General features: G+C 45.3%; 4 protein-coding genes across 4 annotated transcripts; 1 reads left to right on the top strand and 3 right to left on the bottom strand.

Moving 5' to 3' along the window:
• Window positions 1-1,543: 1,543 nt before the first annotated feature.
• Window positions 1,544-2,324, top strand: LOC133895658 (arabinogalactan protein 1-like). Its single transcript, XM_062336121.1, has one exon. The coding sequence runs from the start codon at window positions 1,663-1,665 to the stop codon at window positions 2,074-2,076; it is 414 nt and encodes a 137-aa protein (XP_062192105.1). The 5' UTR covers window positions 1,544-1,662; the 3' UTR covers window positions 2,077-2,324.
• A 6,916-nt stretch (window positions 2,325-9,240) lies between these two features.
• Window positions 9,241-10,859, bottom strand: LOC133894814 (blue copper protein-like). The gene is made up of 2 exons (XM_062334983.1): window positions 10,584-10,859; window positions 9,241-9,886 (listed from the first exon to the last, which is right to left on the bottom strand). Exons 1-2 carry the CDS (start codon window positions 10,744-10,746, stop codon window positions 9,531-9,533), a joined length of 519 nt encoding a protein of 172 aa, XP_062190967.1. The 5' UTR covers window positions 10,747-10,859; the 3' UTR covers window positions 9,241-9,530.
• A 3,342-nt stretch (window positions 10,860-14,201) lies between these two features.
• On the bottom strand, window positions 14,202-15,173 carry LOC133896088 (zinc finger CCCH domain-containing protein 43-like). The gene is made up of 2 exons (XM_062336603.1): window positions 15,017-15,173; window positions 14,202-14,934 (listed from the first exon to the last, which is right to left on the bottom strand). The coding sequence occupies exons 1-2, from the start codon at window positions 15,047-15,049 to the stop codon at window positions 14,368-14,370; spliced, it is 600 nt and encodes a 199-aa protein (XP_062192587.1). The 5' UTR covers window positions 15,050-15,173; the 3' UTR covers window positions 14,202-14,367.
• Window positions 15,174-22,530: 7,357 nt separating this feature from the next.
• On the bottom strand, window positions 22,531-23,647 carry LOC133894810 (uncharacterized). The gene is made up of 2 exons (XM_062334980.1): window positions 23,242-23,647; window positions 22,531-23,151 (listed from the first exon to the last, which is right to left on the bottom strand). Exons 1-2 carry the CDS (start codon window positions 23,484-23,486, stop codon window positions 22,758-22,760), a joined length of 639 nt encoding a protein of 212 aa, XP_062190964.1. The 5' UTR covers window positions 23,487-23,647; the 3' UTR covers window positions 22,531-22,757.
• Window positions 23,648-23,973: the final 326 nt, after the last annotated feature.

The following is a 23,973-nucleotide window of genomic DNA, read 5'->3' as shown; positions in this document are numbered from 1 at the left end:
AACTAAATATTTTGAAAGCTATTGTAGTCAAAGTTTTAAAAATTTGACCAAACCTTTTCCAAAACAACTGTATTTATGACCAGAGAGAGTATTAAGCATCCAAGATTTGCGAGACTTACAAATATTGCCAAACAAAATAAAAGGAGCAATATGATTGTACCCAAATCGCCCATGCATTCTTCTTTCCTCTAGTTGCACTTATGAGGAATCTTCGTTTGGACTTAGGGTTGGCAATTTGACTTATGGGTTCGGGTACCCGCAGGTTTCGCATCTGATGGGTTTGGGTTCGGGTCCAAATTTTCACCCACAAATCTGGCAGGTCGAATACCAAAAATGGGTCGGATCAGTTTTGAGTTTTCAGTTTCACCTGCGAGTGCCCACGAGTCACCCAAAATCTATTCTCACAAAGAGGCTCGTGGGTGCCCATTATGCTGGTTTGTTCTCTATTTGAGCATCAAATATGTAATAAGTACTAATATTGGTCTATTGGATATGTTGATTTGTGTGTAATATGTTATTGGAACTACTGAGATGTACCTGTTATTGCTGATTGTTAAGATATACATGTTACTGTAGAACTGAACCCGACGGGCACCTAAAACCCGATGGGCGTCCGACGGGTTTAGGTTTGGGTTTAAGTTTTCGCCTGTTGGCAATTTGGGTTCGTGTCGAGTTGGGGCTGACGGGTTTTGAGTCAAACATGATTTTGCTCTAGCCGAACCTGACCTGACTCATTGCTAGCCCTATTTGGACTCAGTTGAAGCTTGAAACGATCAAAAGTCATCCTTTGACGGCTCATCTCCTACTTGCCATGCAACACAATTTCCCCCCACACATCACTTTGACAGCTGCCTTTGAACTCCTGCACCCACTGAGGAAGCAACTCAATTACTGCTTTCACTTCTCCCCTCTCTATTTCCCCTTTCATCTGTATCGACTGTTTTGTTTTCAGCTTCTTTCTTATATTGAATTATGTCTATTTTAGAGAAAAATGGAATTACTTATCCAACTCGAAAGTATCAAATTGACTGCGACCAGGCCTATTGGAGGCCAGCTGAAGCTCACCGCAGACCTTATCTCTCTTACTTTAATGAGCTCATTTATCGCATGGTATTTAGAAATTTAAGTTTATGTCATTGTGTCAATTGTAGTTTCAATTTTTATCATTATTTTTTTAATTATTGGACTCATGCCACTACTTTCAAAACTTGTTAGGTTCATGTCACTAGCTGAACAGAACCAGTGGTATAAACTGAACAAATTTTCAACTCAAAACACGCCAACTAGTGACATGAACTTAAAAATTTAGCATGAACCTAATAATTCAAAAAACAATGATAAAAACCAAAATAACAATTGAACTAGTGGCATAAACCTAAATTTTCTATTTTCCATTTGACTTAGAAAATACAAGGCGACAAGAAGTTTTTGTGGGCCGCTGGATCCGGATCCGATGGTCAGAGCCGTCCCACAGCCCATCGACATAACGCGATGACGTAATTCGTCGTTAACCCGCCATTGTTATACTCTAACCTCCTTTTAGTATATCCTTCTGCCGCGTATCCCACCATTTTTATATCCCCTTCGCACACTTCCAAGCAGCGCCTCCCCCACTTGCAAAGCCCACCACCCAAACCCTAGCACGCTCGCCCGCCGCCGCCCATGGCGCGCCTCCACCTCGTGGCCGTGGCCATGTCCGTGCTGTTCGCCGCCGCCGCGGCGCAGGCCCCGGGCGCCTCCCCGACGCCCGCGCCCCGGGCCCAGCCCCCGGCGACCCCGCCGCCGCCGCCTCCTCCGGCGCCAGCCCCAGTGCCTCCCCCTGCTCAGCCTCCGGCGACTCCACCTCCGGCATCCGCCCCCGCGCCCGCCCCGAAGGCCCCCGCTCCGGTGCCCAAGGCTGCGGCCCCGGCCCCGGAGACCCCCCTCTCGCCACCGGCGCCGGCCCCGGGTTCGATCGCCAACACGCCGACCGAGGCCCCGACCTCCCCTCCGCCGCCCAGCGCCGCGTACAGCGTCGCCCCCGCCGCCTCGTGGGCCGCCGCCGCCGCCGTGGCTGCTGCCGCCGTCTTCTACTGAGGTCTGCGCTGATATGATATGGCCTCCGCTACTTCTATTTATCCATCCCGCTTTTGGGTTTGCTCATTCCATTCGGTTTTAGTCTAGGGCTCGTCAGATCTGATCTAGCGTTTGTGCGTGTGAGATAGAGATTGTTGAGACAGTTGCTGTGGCTTGCCATTGTATAATGCCCCCGTTTCTTATGTAGCGCATTCTTTCTACATCACTGCTGCTAGTATTACTATCATGATCTTTAGCTTCTTTCGTTGCTTGATCTGTGCTTGCTCGTGCAGATCTGGAGAGCTGGATCTCCAGATCTGCTCAAATATTTTTCTCTGTTTATTTGCGAGCGAGAGCGATGAGTTTTCACAGTGGCTTTGGTGGGGGGCACTATGGGAAGACTCTGGTAAGTTAATAGTGGAGAAGCATCTGGAGTGGTGGACTGGAGTGGAAAGCCGAAAGCGAGCAGGTGGTGGCCATGCGGCACGGCGCGTCAGCGCGTGGCTGCTTTCCGCGGTGTGGTCGTGCGGACCGCGACGATCCTGACGGCGACGGCGGTTTCGGTGCTGGCGGTGCGCTGCGCGTGGGAAAAACACCGGCCTCATGTGCTGTAGTGATATTATGACGATGATATCACTACTCCTGTTGAATGTTGATCCACATTTGCGGCGTGCGTGGGGCCCTCGTCGGCGTCAGCGCCGGCTGCCCCCAACGCCCGGCATGTGTCCCCACGCGAGGAAGGGATCTTTGGAATTTTTTTATTTTTAAATAAAAAATTTAAATATATACGCTCATTTGGAAAAAATTGTAAATCTAGACTGTTATGAAAAATTGTGTAGTATAGAGGATGCTATTATGTATCTCCAAAAAATTCAAACAAAAATATGATTTGTACTCTTGAATTTTGTTTTTCCTGTTTCAAGTAATTTGTAATTTTTTAAAACAGGAGTATATATTTGCAATTTTTTTATTTAAAAAATATAAATAAGAAAGTTTGGGATCATTGAGAGTGGGTCCAAATGGACCCGATGGGCCATCAATCCTTTTTCAGAAAGAAAAAGGGCGTGGGTTTATCAGGGCTTTTTTAAATAATATTATTTTATTAGAAAATTACAAAAATAATAGTTAAATTTACAAAATTAAAAAATAAGCACTTCACATGACAATACATAGCAGTTGGCCCAACGGCCCTGTTGAAGTGCTGACAGGTCCTGAGTGCCTCATAGAAAAATCATAACTTTTTATGTGATTTTAGATAGAGATGATCTTTATATGAAAATTATGTCTCTCAATTAGATCTATAACTTTATTGTTGAACATTTTTTTCATTTGAATCCATTTGGAGTGTCTCATATTTAAAGAAAAATCATAACTTTTTTTATGTGATTGTAGATGAAGATGATTTTTATATGAAAATTATGTCTCTCAACTAGTTCTATAACTTCATAGTTGAACATTTTTTTCATTTGAATCCGTTTGTATATCAAAAAGTACCGATATATACCTATTCTTATAATTTTATGAATTTAACTATTATTTTTATAATTTTTTAATAAAATAATATATTTTTTGAATTCGGGTTTACCGTAGGTAGCCCATGTGCCAATGCGGGTTAAGCATTAACAAGTGATGGGCTTCCAATTGACCGACATTCTGTAACCTGGTTCCTGGATTTGTGCCTCACAGTAGTGGATATTCCTACTTTCCTTCACACGCCGTTGGCCCATCCTTTTTGTTGAGACTTGAGAGAGAGCACCTGGAAAGAGTATTCCTACTCACCGTCAATCTCCAACTACCACCAGCCACCAGGGATGTGAAGAAACTTGAGAAACCATTCACCATGCTTGCTCCATGTATTGTCGTCATCCCTCCTCTTTATGCTCTTTTTCGTCAAGAAAGCATGATTCAATTTCTCAGTTCATAATTTAACATAGGACGTATTTAGCAGAGTTGCTCCATGTATTGTCGTCATCCCTCCTCTTAATGCTCTTTTTCAAAGCATGATGCGATTTCTCAGTCAGAATTTAACATAGGACGGATTTGAACTAGATGCTGAGAACTAGAAAAATTAGTTTCTCTTAATTTATTTCTCTCACAGAATCGTTTTCTCCATAAAATTTATTTTAAAAATTACTTTCAACTACATAATCACCTTCCCAGAGAATCCTCCTCTCAAAAAATTTAAATCAGGTGAAGCTGTACCAAACATACCCATAAGCAACTTTTCTTCCGAAGGACAGGGTCTTCCGAAGGCAAGGACGACATGTTTCAAACGTAGACTTTCACAAAGAAACGGTTAAATTCCTCTCAAACTTGGGGAAAAAAGAGAGAAAAGGTTAATGAACTTCAAAAGAGACATTTGTCCTAAAGCCTCTCTACATTTTATCCACATAAACATATTTGACGTTACTGAAAATTTCTTCCAGAGCATGCGAACCTTTCTCCCAGAGCTGGTATGAACAATAGCTGGGAAACTGGCATCGATCGCAGCTGACGTCATTAAGCCTGTCAGCGAGGCTCACTCGCTGCTGACTTCTTCATCTCACTTTTGTAATCTTCACGTTTTTTACTCCCGCACAGCAGGCGGGGATCTTCCGTCTTGCTTTTGTTAACATGTTTCATACTACAATTATGGAACACTTTGGGAACTTCTAACGACACGTTCACGTCCAACCAAATCACTTTCCGGCAGATTATTCCATCGTTTTTCCTCCAGTCTAGTCCCATCCTTGTTACCTAAACCAACTGCCCAAGTCACTCTCACCTCAAAGCCAACACCTAATACATTGCTAAGCATGACTGATCCGTAAATTTCTTCTGAAAGTCCAATCTCAATCGCTTGACAGTGGATGGAATCTCAGTCAACGCCTTTTTTCACAAGCTGCGCAAGTTTAGGGTTCAGGGATCGGGTAGGGCTTTAGCTTCAGGGTAGGTTCACTGCAGCTGGCCTAGAGGGAATGCTGTAAAGGCAGGTGTTGGTGATGTCTTGGAGGTAATTATAGGAATAATTTTATCATATTTATGTTTATGTGTTTTTAAATGATGTGTTATTCTATTTAATAGATAATTATTATTTACATCGATAAATAAGTATGTGATTTGTTCGTGAAGCTCTTTGTTTATATTATGATATCATTATAAATGATTCCTAGCCCCGTATTATAATGATGATTACAGGACTGACAAATGTGTTGATTGATGATCATATTTTACGGATTATAGAAATAGAGATATTAAATTAATAATATGAACATGTTAGAAAACATGATGTTAGATTGACCCACTTCAAAACACTACTAGATTATTATTATGTGATGTCGGATGGTGCACCTGCATGCAAGATCCTTAGGGCAGCTCTCGCGGGAGCTCTGTAAAGGCAGGTGTTGGTGATGTCTTGGAGGTAATTATAGGAATAATCTTATCATATTTATGTTTATGTGTTTTTGAATGATGTGTTATTCTATTTAATAGATAATTATTATTTACATCGATATAAGTATGTGATTTGTTTGTAAAGCTCTTTGTTTATATTATGGTATCATTATAAATGATTCCTAGTCCCATATTATAATGATGATTACAGGACTGACAAATGTATTGATTGATGATCATATTTTACGGATTATAGATACGAAGATATCAAATCAATAATATGAACACATGTTAAAAAATATGATGTTAGATTGACCCACTTCAAAACACTACTAGATTATTATTATGTGATGTCGGATGGTGCACCTGCATGCAGGATCCTTAGGGCAGCTCTCGCGGGAGCTGTATCTAGTGCTATAGTGGACACTGCAGCACTGGATGCCAATTGGGGAGGCCGCAAAAGCGCTCTAGCGGAGTCGCTATCGAGCGGCACAGTGACACGGGATGCTATGCGACGCAGTCAAATTTGCGGCCAACAAGAGGAGGCCGCATCACTATGCGGTGCAGTGACTGTGGATGACTGTTGTCGGTGTATTCAGAACTAGGGGTCCCTAAGTCCCGAGGCCAGGCCGGCCATCCACCACATGTCACCACCCTGCAAGGTAAGAAAAAGCTAAGTCCCGGGAGAAGGTGCTCGGGGCCGCCGCCTCTGGTTCCCGAGCACCCTAGTTCCCCGATGATCTGCAGGGCCCAAATACTAAGAACGAAGTGCTCGGGAGAGAGTGCTCGGGGCTGCACGTGGCAGCCCCCGAGGACTCGATGCCCCGAAGGTCCCACCGAAGTGCTCGGGAGAGAGTGCTCGGGGCTGCACGTGGCAGCCCCCGAGGACTCGGTGCCCCGAAGGTCCCACCGAAGTGCTCGGGAGAGAGTGCTCGGGGCTGCACGTGGCAGCCCCCGAGGACTCGGTGCCCCGAAGGTCCCACCGAAGTGCTCGGGAGAGAGTGCTCGGGGCTGCACGTGGCAGCCCCCGAGGACTCGGTTCCCCGAAGGTCTCACTCGAGTGCTCGGGAGAGAGTGCTCGGGGCTGCACGTGGCAGCCCCCGAGGACTCGGTTCCCCGAAGGTCTCACTCGAGTGCTTGGGAGAGAGTGCTCGGGGCTGCACGTGGTAGCCCCCGAGGACTCGGTTCCCCGAAGGTTCGCGCAAGATCATTCAACGACCCGAAGGGTCCCGTCGTCAGGGTGTCATCCAGTCAAAGGCCCAATGCCGCATTTAATAGGCACGCGCGGTCTGACATCCTGACATCCTGACATTCTCAGCTGCCCACGCCCCAGTGTCAGACCCTGCCATGCACTGGCAGGGGGGCGTGGGTCCATTAAATGCACGGGTCCCGTCCCGTTTCATCCAGGTGCCTCGGGATAACGTTGCCAGAATCGAAGCGCTCGGCCTGCCACCCTGCCCTGGCAGAAGAACAAGACAGGGTGGGCGCACCGGGCACCTCTGAGGCTGCCCGGTGGGCCCCTTTCATGGCGCCCCGAGGCTTCCGCAGCGGCTGGTGGTCGAATGCGCGCCGCATTTCTCCACCGCCCCTGTCACTTCGCCAAGATGAAATGATTACGCCTTTCTCCGTGGCACCTTGGCATTCGCGTCCCCTCTTTCCCATTCAGGATATGTTGAGGTCGGCGCGCCTATAAAAGGAAATGATGGAGAACACTAAAAGAGAGAGCAACAGCCCCCGACCACAAGACAACCAAGAGACCAGATAACCAACAATCTCCGGCGAGCCAGGCCAAAGATAGATCGACAGACACTCGAACCAGCTCAAGTTAAGCTGGAACATAAGAGCCTCAAGCTCTTTGTAAACAGTTCTCCCCTTAGAACCAGATACCTCCTTGAAGAATCCCCTTCAAGGATAAATATAGCGCTCATACAGGAGTAGGGTGTTACGCCTCCGTGCGGCCCGAACCTGTCTAAAACCCGGCGTACCCACTAGCCATCGCATTTATTTCCGTTCCCGCTTATTTCCCACACAAGCTTTTCCAGGATCATCCCCCCGGCCGAATCTCTAAAAAGGGGTCTCTCGGGATCCCTGCGACAGGAGTTCACTCTCCGACAACTGTCGGTTCGAAAAGAGATGAAAAGTAATAGAAGTTAGTAAATAGGGTAGCTGTTATAGATTAAAAAAAAATAAAGAGTACCGTAATAGTGTTAGGCCATCTCCAGTAGAAGCAGCAAACGCTAGCCGCATCACTGCAGCAGCGCGGATATCGCTTCTGCTGGCCCGTATCGTGGTCCAATAGACGTCGTTTCTAGTGCTACAGTAATGCGTGCGTGAATCACTGTAGCAGCAAGGAACGACAAATTTGCGGGAGGGATGAAGCGTCTGTATCACTGCTCATAAAAGATGCCTGTAGGCCCGAAGAGAGATGAAAAATAATAGAAGGTAAGAAATAGGGTACCTGCTGGAGATAGAAAAAAATAGAGAGTACTATAATAGTGTTAGAGGATGCTGTAATAATATTATAGGAGATGAATTTTTAGAGTATCTGCTGGAGATAGTCTTAGGGGATGCTATAATAGTGTTATAACAGATGTATTTTTAGAGTATCTATCAGAGATGGTCTTAAACCCAAGATTGTTATTGATCTCCAGAGTATGTATTAGCATACTTATGGGCTGTCAAATGCTACCCCGTAACTAGGTAATTACAAACGTAGTTTTTAGGTATGCTATGAAACGTTGTTGTGAGGTGTGAGCGATTAAGATGAAATTTACCCCTCTTAAATAACAAGAGAGATATGCATAGCCTCCTCGATGTGGTTTGATTAAGAAAGTATGTGGTCATGCTAATATGATTAAAAAAATATTAAAAAAATATTCACGAGTTAGTAATACATTACAAGATTGAGTGAATGGTTGAACTGTCACAAGGATGTCATGCATCTTGCATTGAGCTTGACTGATTTAGTGAGTAAAGGGATTGATATATGTGTATATCAAAGTTCAACCGATGTGATCTTTGTATGTGTTCGAGAGTCAATGTCTTGCTAGATATCACTATTGACATGTGGTATGAAAAGGGTTTTCAGGTCGTGATTGTTTACACATAAGCTTAAGAGGTCACACACTTAATATGTTGGAACACTAATTCATATTGGTTGTGTATGTAGGCTACACATATAACGATCCGTAGGCTTTAGAGTTCTAATGGGTTTCCAATGTGTTAGCCTATTAGCGGGCTCTATATAAGTTGAGGCATGAGGCTCTATACGAGTCAATTCTCTCATCCCGAAACCCTAGCCGCTACCTCAAACTGGCCTCCCCATGAAACCCTAGCCAGGTGCCTGGTGCTAGCACACTAGCACACTACGTTCCACCCCTAGACATGTTGATACCGTAGAGTCATTCTTGTTGTTGCTCCAACTCTTCCTCCACTACTATGCGCATCTAATGGTAATGATCAATGATCCTCTATTAGTATGATTTATTGGTTAAGTACGGTAAAAAAATTTGATTTACACTATCATAGTCTACCCATTTCCTAATAGTAGGTCGGTCCAACGGTGGGTGGGACGATATGGCGTGCCACGATGGTGGTAGAGGACCGACGATAAGCATGGTTGAGATGAGGGTGTGTAGTCGGTAGCCTAACAACATCGGATTAGCGAAACTGTGACAGGTGGCGTGAGTTGGCACCAAAGACGAGAGAAGAAGAGCCAGACGGGAGAGCTCATCAATGTAGCTTTGTTAGAAGAGTTGTTAGGAGAGAGAGAAAGCAGCAGCTAACTGTTACTATCAGCTAACCACTGTGATATAGTAATTTAGAGATGATAATGTCACAGCAAAGTCATACAAATAATATCCATGGGACCATGGAGAGAAAAGAAAGAAATTACAAGACACAAACTAGTACACTCGCAAAGTCACAATGAACACAAGCGAAACAATAACAAAGCATCAATAATAACATCACGAAACCAACTACTCTACCGTGGAAACGTACGTACATGCCGGCCGTCAGAAAATGCTCAAGAATTCTGCACTGCCTCTTCACTGGCCACGATCATGGCAGGGCCGCCATCGTCTCAACAACGACGTCGACGATCAGAACAGGGCGAGCTTGAAGAGGACGCCAGCAGCCACGGCAAGGGCAGGTCCGGCCTGCAGGCGCGCGGACGCGCCGGTCGGGGTGGAGGCGGTGGGGGTGCTGGGAGTCCCGGGGGTGGCGGGCGTCGCGGGCGTCGCGGGGGAGCCGGAGCCCGAGCCGACGTTGACGGCGAGCTTCATGCCGCTGGCGCAGTGGCCGGAGATGCCGCAGATGTAGTAGTGGGTGCCCGGGGCGAGGGTGATGGTGGCCGGGCCGGTGCTCACGGTGTTGATGGTGTTGCTGGAAGAGCAAGTGTCGTAGTCGCTCTTGGAGACCTCGTCCACCGTGTGCTGCCCGGTGCCGAAGTTGAACACTGCAAAAATGAAGGGAAAAAATGTTGGATCAGGCCATGGTCAACGCGGGCAGTTCGTTAGTAATACACGGTTGATTATCACTTGACTGCTGATTAGAGCATGTACACTAGGTTGCTCAGAGTAGATATTTATGGAAAAATCAAGTTTTTTTTCTTAACCACACTGGCACATGTGTTTAGACCGAAGGTAATGTGTTTACTTAAGTACTGCTGCTTATATTAGTACTAACAAAATAATAAATTATATTTAAGCACATGTAATCTTTGTCTACACTGAAAATTATAGTTTTTATGTACATGTTTAATACTTTTTCCTTAAGCACCTAGCATTGTTGATGCCCTTTCATATTATTGTACTTTCTTATGCCCTTAAAAATAAAATAACGGTTTCGCTATTTATCGCCTAGTGACTTTTAGTTTTGCCTTAGCAACCAAAAAATAACAAAAATGCTTTTGAGGAGAAAAATGGAAATGTGCTACTGTACTGTAATCATGTAACTGAAAAAACGCACATCGAATCATCGATATGTCACCCTTCCAAAAGGAGAAGATGATGACGACGATAAAAATATGCTATGCGCGATCAAATTTTTTCTTCTAATTCTCTGTTCATTATATAATGGAAAAAAAACCGTTATGTGTGCTTTCAGAAGAGAAGAACAGGCATCAAGTAGCTCGGCGAGGACAGAGGGCTCACCTAGCGTGTCGTTGGCCGCGAAGGTCTTGCCACTAGTCCAGATGGTGTAGTCGACGCCGGTCGCCCACCCCTGGCTATCACCGACGGTGAACGTCTCCGCCGAGGCCGCTGAGGCGCAGCTCACGACGACGAGCAGGGCGACCAGAGCTGAACGGGACGCCATGGCTGAGGCTAGAGAGGAGGAGCTAGCGTGCGCACGAAACGGAGGAACTAGGCAGCTAGCTAGCAATGTCTTGCGAGTTGTAAGTGGTTGCACGATGGACAGGGCAGGTTGGAGAGGGTCCCTTTTATAGACCCACACCACATGTTTGTCGTGGAATCGTGGGGAAGACGCGGCGGCTACAGGATAAGAGCAGTTGATCTACGTTTGTGTTCCTCACTTATTCTCCTTTCTAACTCGAATTTTTTTGTTCTCTTTTCAGCGATCGCAATTGTGAAATAGCTCCATCGAATACGTACGTGGAGTACTAATTAAATTTTTTTCCTTCTATTTTCTTTCCTCCACGGTTTTGTGTGTGCATATGAAGAGAATGGAATGCATGCCTTTCAGGAATGCATAAGGTGATATCATGCTCCTTCCACTTAAAGAACCCCGTGCTTTTGAATGGTGAAACTAATAGCTGAAATGCTGAGCAAGTGGTGTTCAGGAATCTGTCGCTATCTCTTCTCCGTTTTCTTTTCCGTATGAATCCATCCATGCATGGTAGGTGGGCCGTTTACACATGAGGATTGGTTCACCGGGCCGTTTACACCAGCTTTGTTTTCTAATTATATATCTCATGGTCCAATATTTCTAGACGGCTAGACCATGCCTGCTTTTGTCAGCGATCGGACGCGCTAACACAGATTAAACGGAAGAGATGGATTAAAGAAAAGCAGAAACTGGAGTGGTTAGGGAACTGATGCCAAAGCTTGAAGGCACTAACGAATTGTTTAGCCGCAATGGAGGCGCAGCATCTACCTCTATCCAATTCTCAACACATGGCAGCCGCCTAAGAAGAAGTGCAAGCTGATTCATCGTCTGTCAAAAGGCTGGGATTATTGCAAGAGGCAAAATTTCCCGACTCGAAGAAAGCTTTTCTCTCCTTCCTAGAACTCTAACTCGAAGCAAGCTTTTGACGTTGCGTTACAGTGTGATCTTACTGATTGCATGAGATTAATTATGGTCGAAATGGCATTGACCTAATCATTTCTTCATTTCGCTGATTGCTAGCTACCGCATGGTACCCATGGAGCATGTGTAGTTGAAGACTTTTTTTCTTTTCACCTAATGCATTGACCGAAAGCAAGAAGTGCGCCGTCTCGGCTACATCATAGGCGGTGGGTGTGCAGATGACTCTGCCAACGACAGACGCATCGGCTGTTCAGTACTAGTTGAGCAGGTTAGGTTTCATCTGTTACGTCTCCTCTCGATTAGGAGGCGAATTATTTTAGGACCATGTAATAATATAATTTAAGAGAAGAATATTTCTAAAAAGGACAATTTAATAGAAGAATATTTTTTAGACGTTTCCTAAAATTCAAGTGCATGAAATCTCGATGAGTGTGAATATGTGTGAGCACGTGATGACTACCATAGTTAAGATTGATGGGGGTAGGATTTGAGGTTCACAAGTGACCTCTTGGGTTAGATGGAGGCTGGAGTGGTGTTTGGACTGGCGGTGGGCTGTAGCGTGGTAGTGCAGTGAAGCAACGGTACCACGGGCGATAGGAGGGTGGTGGTCGAGATCGGTGGCAGGGGTGATGAAAATGAAGAGGTTAATGCGGTAATAGATAGTGGATACGGATCTGATGACAGAGATGCTACTAGAAACAAGAGGAGGCTAGTGGGACATGGACCACTGCACTGACCATACGGAGAAGAGGAACATTTGTGTGAGCTAGAGGAAGGAGACCTGTCCGAATGGATGACCGAACTTAGGGCGTGTTTGGTAGGGATCCAGATTCACGTAGAAACGTTTCAGATTCAGATTCTCTCTGGAAATGTTTCTCTGGTAAATCAGAATCACTTGCTGAAACCGTTTGGCTAGCTGTCTGGATTCAGATTCTGGAAAGAGAAAGAAGTGTTGGAATTGACCAATGTACCCCTGATATTTGTGATGAATTTTCAGTATATTTTTACATGGAAAATGAGGTACAAAATACATGCATCCATAATTATCGCATAACAGAATAATTGGCCCACTGGTTGAGCATTGAAAATATGAGAGGTACCAAAATACATGCTTCTAAAACAACATTATAAAATGATAAATTGATCTATGACCTAGATTCCATAATTGCTTTCGCAAGATCATCACGAAATCTGTCCATATTAATGTCATTTGCATCGGACGTAGACGCATTAGATGAATTTTGAGAGGGTTGATACCTTACATATCTTCGAGGTATTGTGGGCATGTAATCCGGATTCCGATCACATCTTCGAAAATGTTTATCAAGTGCATGATTTTCACGAATAAAATTATGGAGACACATGGTAGATGCCACAATCATCTTTTGTTTGCTCATTGGATAAGTAGGTATCTTTAAAAGTATCCTCCACTTCATCTTCCATACGCCAAAAGTGCGCTCAACGACATTACGAAGACTTGAGTGCAAATAGTTGAATACCTCTTGCTCACCAGAAGGAGCGACACCCCTTCTCCAGTCAGGAACATGGTACCTCTGTCCTTTATATGGTGATAAGTATCCCGGTCTATTTGGGTAACCAGCATCGACAACATAATATTTTCCTGAATAAACATGAAAGAAATCAATAAATGTGAAAGTAACAAAAAAGAAAGGGAAGGAAGATAGCAATAAATTTTACCTAGCGGAGGATGTGGAAAGGCTTGTGTATCATGTTCTATAGCATGATATAGCACACTTGTGTCATGCATAGAACCTGGTTGTCCAATAGATGCATAGGTGAAACGCATGTCAAAATCAACCACTGCCATAACATTTTGGGTTGAAGTCCCTGATCTGCCAATGTATCTTACATAATCTCGAGGAGGTGGTGTCGCTAAGATGTGTGTTCCATCAATGGCTCCAATGCAATTCTTAAAATGTGGCCACATCCTTTGGTCACCACTAATCCTACTATGCACATTGGAGAAGTTACGGTCCTGAGGTCTTATGTAATCTTTAGCCATCCGAACTAGGCAATGCAACACATCATCAAACTTCCTACTGATTGTCTCCCCTGAATGCTTGAATGTATTCTGAATCGAACTATTGGATCTATTTTGCCCGCAAATGCACAGAAAGATGGCAAGTGATTCCATTGAGCTCATATGAATGGATGACTGTAGACCATAATTACTTACCAAAAGATCATGCAATCTGATGAAAAGGCCTTCATTCATCCTGAACATTCTGTGACTTTCTCCAGGTGTGTTCAGTGTTTCCATAATCCATCCATATCCACTGAGTTGTGAGGTCCTTGGTGCATTCTTATCATGATACTTCATGTAGTACTTGTGCAACATAGTGACAGTAGAAAACAAGTTGGCCTGCAGCTCTTGATGTTGACGTATGGCTTGTAAATCAAAAACATCATCATCATCGGAGTCGCTTGCACTCCTTTCACTTTCACTTGAGGACATCTGTAGCATAACATGAATATGACAAGTTCATGAATAACCAACCAACATGACTTAATAGTACAAGTTCATGAATAAACCAACCAACATGACTCCACATAAAGTAACAAACATGACTCCACATAAACCCACAAATATGTCTCAACATAATCTGTCCAACATGACTCCACATAAAGTAACAAACATGTCTCAAAACCTTACACAGGACCATATTTGACAAAGTGCTTCATAGTGAGCCAGGCAAACCGGTCTTCTGGAGTGTCCAAAGTCATAAACATCTCCCTCTCAGCTCTCTTAGTGAATAATTCAGAAGCAATGAAGTGTTGCTTTGTACCAGGAATAGCACCACACTCCTTCACAATGGCCATTACTTCCTTGATGGAACACCCTGAGTTGTCCTCCCTTCTTGCCATTGACTCAACAGAAGCTGTAGACCTCTCATTTAAGGACACAATTTTACTAATTTGGTCTTCTATCCACTTGCCTCCACTTGTCTTCGCTCTTTTTCCCTTGTCTTTGTCATCACCACTAGGTCTCTTGCCTTTGCCCTTGCCACTTGGTGTTATTTCTTCTGGCTCACTGTCATCATCTGACTCAGCCTCCTCATCACCACCATTCGAGCCACCATTAGGACTTTGAGGAATTACACCTGATGAAGCACAAAAGTGGTCATCACCTGTATTACGAAGGTCTTCAAACATAATCTTCAACTCATCTTCATTTTGAAGTCCCTTGTCTTTAAACTTGCCACATCCTGGAATTTCCTGAAAACATGTATGTATATGTTATAAATTTATTATTGGTCGAGGCATGAAAGAACAAATAAATTACAACTTGCAAACTTACTTTTCTCATCTTCTTCCACCAATCGTCGCTCATGCGAACTGTCCCCTTCTTTTCATCCCAACCTATACCTGTTTGTTTCAACAAACCCTTCCAAGCAGTATATTCCACCTTCAATTTTGCCCATTTGTTCTTAAACTGGCCTCTATTGTACAAAATGTCCGTCTCCTCATGAAACTGGACAATCACATTTTTGTATCCTACATTGTTCAAATGGGTGCTCGAACGATTTCCACACCTAACTTGTTCAGCAAACAATCTACAAACAACTCTAGTGTTCTCTTCGGACCAATCAGCCTCAACCATCTACAAATCAACATATTATACTTAGCAAATCGACAAACATATTAAAAAACAGATTATAGCACCACTGCCCCTAATCCAATCCAGCACAATGGGCCATTTGTTTTTATATCCAGCATAAGCACAAGCCTATCTTGAATTACCAGCGCAAGCACAAGCCTATTTTGTCCGGCACAAGCACAAGCACAAGTAGAACAACAGCACAATCATCTAGTAAAATAGAATTGGCTGATAACTTCGCGGAGTGCAAGAACCAGTTAGATGTTTATTGGATCATGGCTTTATAAACGTCAGCAACAGTATGTGTATGCATCCATTTTTTGGCATCGTCATATATCAAATCAAGTGTCTAAGATGCTAGCTTGTTAACACAAAATGAGATCAAGTGCTGTAGTATTCAGAACTCCTGTAAGCTATACCTCTCGTCCTAGCTCAGGCCTCTTGCCCTCTGCTCGTAGCTCCTGCCTCCTGCCCAACGTGCGGATCTGAGGAGGTAGAGCAGCACCGCGGCGCTCGGTGCGAACGGCTCGACGGGCTCGTAGCTCCTGCCTCCTACCCGACGGGCGGCGCTCGGTGCGAACGGCTCGACGGGCTCGTAGCTCCTGCCTCCTACCCGACGGGCGGCGCTCGGTGCGAACGGCTCGACGGGCTCGTAGCTCCTACCTCCTGCCCGACGGGCGGCGCTCGGTGCGAACGGCTCGACGGGCTTGACGCGCTCGGTGCGATGCGCTCGGTGCCGGAGGGAAGGCGCCCAGATCTGGGGACGGCTCGACGGGCGGCGGGCTGCTCCGGGACGGCTCGAGGGGCGGCGCGACCTCCAGGATAGCTCGAGCGGCGACGGAGGGCGGCGCTCTGCTCCAGGACAGCTCGAGCGGCGACGGGCGGGAGGCCGAAAGGGAGGCGCGCAGCTCTAGGACGGCTCGAGGGGTTGCGCGAGGGCCGGCACGCAGCTCCGGGACGACGCCGCGAGGGCTGACGCGCAGCTCCGGCACGGATCTAGCGGCGGACGAGTTCAAGGCACCAGAGAGATGGAACGAAAATGGGAGCTGAGCTGAGCTGTTGCGGCGGGTTGGGAAGGAAGCTATGTGCTCGGGCAGTGGCAATGGGTGCAAATACTGATAAACTCCACGGGGACGTATAAAAGCTAGTGGGGACAATCACTGAGAAACGGCTCTCTGGGTGTTTCACGCGCTACGGCTATTTCCTGAGAATCGTTTCGCCCGTTCCTATCAGAATCGTTCCACGTTTTCACCGTTTGGTAGCGATCCTGGTAGAAACGCCCAGAATCGGAAACGTTCCGACCATCCAAACGGGCCCTTAGTTTACTGAGGGAAACGGCGTTTTCAGGCGCATAAAGGATAGCAACGCCATTTTTTTGGTTATATTTTTCATTGGTTGTGCAGAGTTGCGGTAAGTTTTCAGGCAAGTTTGCTGCGTACCAATAATTTAAGCCTGGTTTGAATTCTACGTTCATGTTAGCCGTCGTTGAAGTTTGTTATAGCTGGAGCAACTGTGCAAGTCAGTGAAGCTGGAACAACGTAAATATGAACTGCAATATCCCTATTTTCAACGTCGCAGAATTTGACAGTTCAGATACTGTCAGAGGGTGAACTTCTATCGCAGGGATTCAGAGGGACTCCTTTTTTTGAGATTTGGCCGGGGATGATTCTGAATATGTTTGCAGGAGAAATAAATAGGTGTAAATACGATGACAGGTGGGATGGAATGATCGAATGCAGAATGCAATAAATGCACTGGAAGAATTTTTAGACAGGGTCGAGCCGCACTGAGCGTAATACCCTACTACTGTGTGGATGCTATAAAGGCCCTGAGAATATCCCTCAGAGATGTTGCTGGTTACAAGAATGTTTGTCTATCATAGAGCTTCGAGCTCCTTATTCTTCAGTGGTCTCAGCTTCTGTGCTTATACTGAGTGTTCTTGAGAGTCCGTGTTCCAGAGTTCCTCAATCTCTGAGAGTGTGTATCTGAGCCCCCTTTTGTCCGTGCCCACCGGCTCTCTTAAATACTCGCCGGCGGGAGCGTGCCTCGAAAGGGAGGGCACGAGTTCCAAAGCGCCATAAATGGAAAGGCAGTCATTATGGACTGCTGCGCGAAGTGACGAGGGGTTGAAAACGCGCCCCCCGCCCCGTCTCGGTAGTCATGATGCGCATTGGCAACGGGCGCCGTGGAGAGGGCCTACCGGGCAGCGACAGAGCAACCCGGCGTGCCCGCCCGGTCTTGTTCGTCTGACACAGCAGGGCGGCAGGCGGGGCGCTTTGGGCCTTGCGAGGCTATCCCTAGGTGCGCCGGATGACACGGGATGGAACCCGTGCATTAAATGTCCCCACGCCCTTCTGCCAGGATGTGGCAGGGACTGACACCGAGCGTGGCAGGAGCAGTTGGAAGTGACAGGCCACGCGCCCTCTTAAATGCGGCATCTGACCTTTCACTGGCTGACACCTCACCGCTGGACCCCTGTGGGAACCACCGACGAAGGACTTTTTGGGCCGTCGGGGAACCGAGTGCTCAGGGGTCACTGTTCATATCCCTGAGTACTCTCTCCCGGAAACGCCCTTTCTTGGTCCTCGGGGAACCGAGTACTCGGGGGCCACTGTTCACGGCCCCGAGCACTCTCTCCCGGAACTGACTGTTCAGGTCCTCGGGGAACCGAGTGCTCGGTGGCCGCTGTTCACAGCCCCGAGCACTCTCTCCCGAAACTATCTTCCTGGGGTCCTCGAGGTACTCGGGTGCTCGGGGGCTACTGTTCGCAGCCCCGAGCACACCCTTTCCGGTGCTCGATTTTTTTGGTCGTCGGGGGACTTAGGTGCTCGGGGGCTACTGTTCATGACCCCGAGCACTCCCTTCCCGACACTTGGTCTTCGCAGATCATCGGAGAACTCTGGCGCTCGGGGACCACTGTTCATGGCCCCGAGCACCCCATCCTGGAACTTAGTCTTTTCGTACCTCGCGGAGATGATCCCCGCGGGAGGGTGCCACGTGACGGATTGCTGACCTGACATCAGGATTCAGGGACCCCTAGTTCCTGATTCACCGACAAATACATAGCAGACACATTACTGACTCCATCCATACCTTTTAAATCCAAAGCGTCCATTAGATTCAGATCGTGTGGGGATTCATGTAATCCACCATGGCATCAAGTGATTTTCACTACTATAAAACCTGCCATAGATAGCATTTTATCAGTATCGGTTATATACAAATCGCTATTAAAAGGGTATTAGTATCAGTTATTAAACTCCCGCGCTCGAACAATGGCTGAGACGCTAAGAACCGGCACTGATAATGAAGAGACTATTAGTACCTATTCGTGTCACGAACCATCACTGATAATTGATAACAACTATTTTTTTAAAATTCATAACTTTTTCATACGATATCGGATGGAGATAAACTTTATATGAAAATTATAGGTTTTGATGAGATCTATAACTTTGTAGTTGACAAATTTTTCATTTGAAGTAATTTAGATGCCAAAATATTCATGACAAACTTTTGATAGGAGGGGTCAAAAGGAAAATATCTCGTAGTGCTATCAGCAATTAGTGTCAATTTCAGCCATAAACCGACATTGATAGTAACTTTTCAGTACCGATTTGTACCACAATTGACACTGATAATAAAGACTATCAGTACTGGTTCGTGTCACGAACCGCCACTTATAGTTGATGATAACTGATTTTTTAAAATTCATAACTTTTTCATACAATGTCGGATTGAGATAGACTTTATATGAAAATTATAGCTTTCGATGAGATTTATAACTTTGTAGTTGATAAATTTTTTATTTAAAATAATTTATATGCCGAAATAATCATAACAACCTTTCGATAGGAGGGGTCAAAATGAAAATATATCACAGTGCTATTAGCAATGAGAGATAGGTGAGATGGTAAAAAACTTACACGCGAGGAAGGAGGTCGTGACTTCAAATCCAACGAAATGCATATGCACGAAAAAACCTACTATGGCTGGTTAGTTGAAAAAAAAAATCTACTTACCTACTATGTCGTTGGTTGAAAAAAAAAATTCAACTTTTTTAGCTTCGAAACGTCGATTTTTGGAACCGACTATCAGTACTGATTCTCATTAAAAACTGACACTGATAATATTTTTAGTGCTACTAAAATCAATACTGATAATCAATGACTATCAATACCGAGTAATCAACATTCATTCGAGAACCGTTATTGATAGTGGTAGTGCTCCCAAATGATCCATGCAAGTATCCGCTTAGCTTTTTTGGCTTACTATGTTGGACAAGTATTTAAAACGTGGGAAGTACTGCAAGTTAACAGATTCTTTATCCCCGCTTTTTAAAAGAACGAAAATCAGAAGTAAAGAAGACAAGAGCGTACGTGAGTGCCACCAGATCGATGAAACATCATATTCTTTTGCGGTTCAAGTCAACGAGTCACCATGCCGGCCACGGTCATCTCCAGAATGCCGCTACTACTGACAAGGACATGCATCCTACCCCCACGACTATCACACGCTCAACGCAAGAGCGAGAAGCCGGACTCAACCAAGGATTAAAATTTTCTCGAATTTTCAAAGAGGAACGAAATATCTAATTTTGAATTTTTTTTTCACTAACATGTAAAACCTACAAAACAAAAGACAAAAAATAACCTAATTTTCAATAACATTTCATGAATTTTAATAAAAATTCGTGAATTCAAGTGAAATTTTGTAAATTTCGATCTTTTTCACAATAAACATAAAAAATTGTAAAACAAAATTGAAATTCTATACTCAACGACACCGTCGGTGAAGGCATCAAACCGTGTGTTTCAGACTGCCTGACAGCGAAACAAGCAGCAGGCGATCAGGAGCATCGATCGAATTTTCGTCCAATGGCTTGCGGCTTTACCATGCAAATTAGAACGTTCAGCATCCTATCTATCAGCTCGATTCGAGTTGTTTTTTGGCTCTTGTCAATGGCATCGCTTGACTGCCAAGGCGCGTCCAAAGTGGTAGCAAAGGGGAGCAGGTGCCTGCCACCAACCCCAGCAAGCCCTCTACGACCACAAGTCCACAACCAGCCTCCGTATTGATGGGACCACAAAGATGCCTAAGCATGGTCATTGCAGAATGTAATCCTTAACCATTTCAGATAGAAAGCCATTAACCATTTCTGACTCGTCCGTGAACGGACGCGTGCATCTCCAGATGTATAGACCAGAATAATATTTTTATTCTATATTATCTGAAAAGAATTAGACTCTTTTGAGAGTAAAAACCGGTACGATTTAATTTTTTTTAACGCTAGATAGTTCGGTGAAAGAACCATGCAGTCGTCAGACTATCCGGTGCTTATAGAATTGGTTTGTGTTGAAAATATGTTTTCTGAAAAAATAGTCTGGCAGGGTGTCTTATGGTCACCGGATCATCCGATGAATGCAAGGATTTTTTTTTACAAGGTGACATGCTCTCTGGACAAATTGCTTCGGTGATATACTCGGCTGAACGTCGAACCATCCGATGACTTAAGATTGATTTCTTGAGGGAAAAATTACCCTCTGCAAGAATTAGTCCGGTGAGGGTTCCGATGTCAACGCTGGATCATTCGGTGCATGTATTTCAAATCTTGCTATATAATTTGCTCTCTAGAAAATTTAGTCCAGTGAATACTCCGGTGAATTCATTTTCAACACCAGACAATCCGGTGTATATTAGAAAAGAATTCGAGGTCTAGCCAAGTTGAACTCGCCGGATATTCTGGCGCTTAGAAATTTGTCCTCGCAGATCATCCGGTATTCAGTCTAAGTTCGAGTTGAAGTGGATTCGTAGATATATTTGGATTCTTTTCATGTTTTTGGCTGAATATGGCATGTTTACATAGGTTTTAGGTTAGAGAGTCCTATTTCCTGTGCTAGATTTCCAGGTACATAACCATTATGTCATGGACCATTCATAAGCTGATATTAATAGTGTGCTTGGTGTAATGTAGCAAGAATAAGTTCATCGTCATCATCCAACGACGACGACAAATGATTCTAACAAAGATTGACGACTCATTTCGTGTAGAGAAGGAACTACAAGGCGAATGAGTTGGTCTAGTAACTAGGTCAATGGCCATGCTTATATAGAACTGTAAAATATAGCCGTTGAAAATCTAGCTGTTAAAAATCTAGCCGTTGGAAATATAGCTGTTGAATATAAAACGCTTAGAATTATTTGGTAGTTACAAGATATTAATAAAAAATAGGTGAATGAAGAATAAGAAGCTAAATTTAGGGAGTGGATTGGAGCACGGTGAGAAATAGGGGGACAAATTTAGGAAGTGGGTTGAAGATGCTCTAACAACATCGGACCATGAAACACTAGAGTAAGTTGGGCAAGATTTATCATGATTTATAGTCTGTTTGGTTGACTGATGCTTTTAGTTTTTAGGCTGAAAAGATGGTTTCTATCTGATAATTTTTTACTACTAGCTTTTGTAATAGATTTTAGTTTCTTAGCATACCAAAAGATATAAAAACTCCTCTCAACTTGCTTATTAGTTTTTAGTTTATTTTTTGAAAAGTTAGTTTTTCAGTTTTTTTAAAAGCCGCTCAATAATTGGCTATTTAATTTGGCTTCTGACAGCCTTAACCGATTTCAATTGTGATCTCAACACACCCCAAATCTACTTGGAACAAGCTCACGCCAAACACAACCAGCTTGATTTGCTAGAGGAAATAAACTTTAAGTGAGATAAGAACCGCGGTAGCAAAAATTCAGAATCCTGTCGCCTCTGTACGCTGCACCGTACATCTACTGGAGACAAGTCGTAGTCGGTGTACATCAATGGTTGTCCTCGGATCAGATAAGCTGATAAAGCTATTGAAAACAACCCGAGCAACGCAGGATTTGCGGGAACCTGAATTGAAGGCAGGAATCAAAATGCAACAAGCTAGATGCCTTGAGGACCAAATTAAAAATTTCACATGTTTTTCACACACGTAACTTATTAGGACTAATAGTTTTCGTTAAGATTAGTGTTGAAGTAGGTTAAAAAATTATAAGGCGTGTGAGAAAAATTAAGAGATGAATGAGTATTAGATGAAAAGATGGATAGATAAGATAAATTGTGTGTGCAAACGATATGTGGTTTTGCATTTCTGTCGTGGAATTTTTCCTTTTCTTTTTCATGAAAGCGGGCATAGATGAACGATTAACATGTCATACTAGTTACACAAGCAACCCTATTTACACAAGTCCATTCTTCCTACTTTTCCTTGTTTGCAGCTCATATACTTTCCTCTATTTACAACAGCGCTGAGAATGTTAATCATGAACTGCAAATGTTGACGAACTGTGTAATATTTCCATAGAACTTGTGTGCACAGATGGAACTGTCGTAGCGCGCATTCGGTGGATTAGTAGTCTGATCTGTGGTTTTGGCTTTACAAAATCCGTATAAAGTTGTTCAATTTCAGCACAGGAACTTGCCCAGCGCGAGGCCGACGCCGGTGATGCTGACGCACACCGCGAGCGCGACCCACCAGGCGGCCAGGCCGCCGCGCCGCGCGGCGGCCTCGTCGTCGTCCGAGCCTGGTCCCGCGCCGCGGGGGACAGCACCTCTGAGCAGGGAGTTCTCGGCCTCCAGCATCATCACCCACCGCCGGTGCGCGGACAGCGCCACGGAGTCCCGCACCAGCAGCGCCGCGAGCTCCCCGTTGCTCGCCCCCGCGGCCACCAACTTCTCCTCCGCCTCACGCGCACGCGACTGCGACAGACGCAGCGCCCGCAGCAGGCTGTCGTTGTTGCCGCCGCCCCCGCCCCCGCCGCCGTCGGCCTTACGGTCCGTCCCCGCCGCGTTCTCCAACCTTTATTTTTCCAGCAAAGCAGCACATGCTCTGAGCAATGCATCCCTCGCCGATTTCTCTGTGAGAGAGTAAAAGACGACGCGTGCTCACCTCTGCAGAGTCGGGACCGGGCCGAAGAGCTTGGCGGGAGGAGGGAGGTCGCAGTTCTGGAGCAGATCGGCGGAGAGGGGCCTGTGCTGCCGCCGCCGCTGCTTCTGCTGTTCGGCACCCGGCGCGGCGGCTGGCATCGGCAGCATCCCCCGCTCGAACGCGAACTGCCGCTCCAGCTCCCACTCCAGGCCGCCGCCGCCAACCGCGCCCCTCTTCCTCCTCTCGTCTGCCGGCTCAACCTCCATCGGTTGAAGCGGTGGGGGTTGGTGAGGGAGAGGCGAGGTGAGGGGGTGAGGCGGTTCTTGGAGCGTGCCGCAAGGAACGGAGAAGGCTTCCGCGAGGAAGGAACCAAAGCCGCGCGGGTGGGGAGGAACAGGTTTTGCGTGGGGTTGCTTTGCCTGCCCGCTTTCTCGGCGACGTGGGATTGATTATTGAGATAATTCCGTATGTTAATAAAATTTTCAATTTGCTATTAAAAAATCATGGTTTCTTTCATACCATCAATTTACATTTTCCATCCCTAAGTGCTTTTGTCAACTTTTCATCCGTGTGTGTCGTCGTCACATCCGTTACATGACGATCCACACAGGAAAAAAATTAAATAATTGTATAAAAAATCATGATTTTTTAATAACAAACGATAATTTCCTTATTATTTAAGAGGCACGTAGGAATTATCTCTTCCTTATTCGGCCTGGCACAAAGGACCGGGGGTCGATACGATCCGATCAG

This window comes from Phragmites australis, chromosome 16, assembly GCF_958298935.1.
Source record: "Phragmites australis chromosome 16, lpPhrAust1.1, whole genome shotgun sequence".
Lineage (NCBI taxonomy): Eukaryota > Viridiplantae > Streptophyta > Magnoliopsida > Poales > Poaceae > Phragmites > Phragmites australis.
Note: the sequence above shows the minus strand (reverse complement) of the source record. Positions and strands in the feature narration are given on the sequence as shown.

What these genes read in the sequence shown, in the direction of transcription:
- LOC133895658 (XM_062336121.1), top strand. Translation starts at nt 1,663, where the DNA reads ATGGCGCGCCTCCACCTCGTGGCCGTGGCCATGTCCGTGCTGTTCGCC.
- LOC133894810 (XM_062334980.1), bottom strand. Translation starts at nt 23,486, where the DNA reads ATGGAGGTTGAGCCGGCAGACGAGAGGAGGAAGAGGGGCGCGGTTGGC. An exon ending in CCGGTCCCGACTCTGCAGAG is followed by an intron (nt 23,152 to 23,241) that starts GTGAGCACGCGT and finishes GGAAAAATAAAG; the next exon opens with GTTGGAGAACGCGGCGGGGA.
- LOC133894814 (XM_062334983.1), bottom strand. Translation starts at nt 10,746, where the DNA reads ATGGCGTCCCGTTCAGCTCTGGTCGCCCTGCTCGTCGTCGTGAGCTGC. An exon ending in CGCGGCCAACGACACGCTAG is followed by an intron (nt 9,887 to 10,583) that starts GTGAGCCCTCTG and finishes TCATTTTTGCAG; the next exon opens with TGTTCAACTTCGGCACCGGG.
- LOC133896088 (XM_062336603.1), bottom strand. Translation starts at nt 15,049, where the DNA reads ATGAGCGACGATTGGTGGAAGAAGATGAGAAAA. An exon ending in GGTGGAAGAAGATGAGAAAA is followed by an intron (nt 14,935 to 15,016) that starts GTAAGTTTGCAA and finishes ACATGTTTTCAG; the next exon opens with GAAATTCCAGGATGTGGCAA.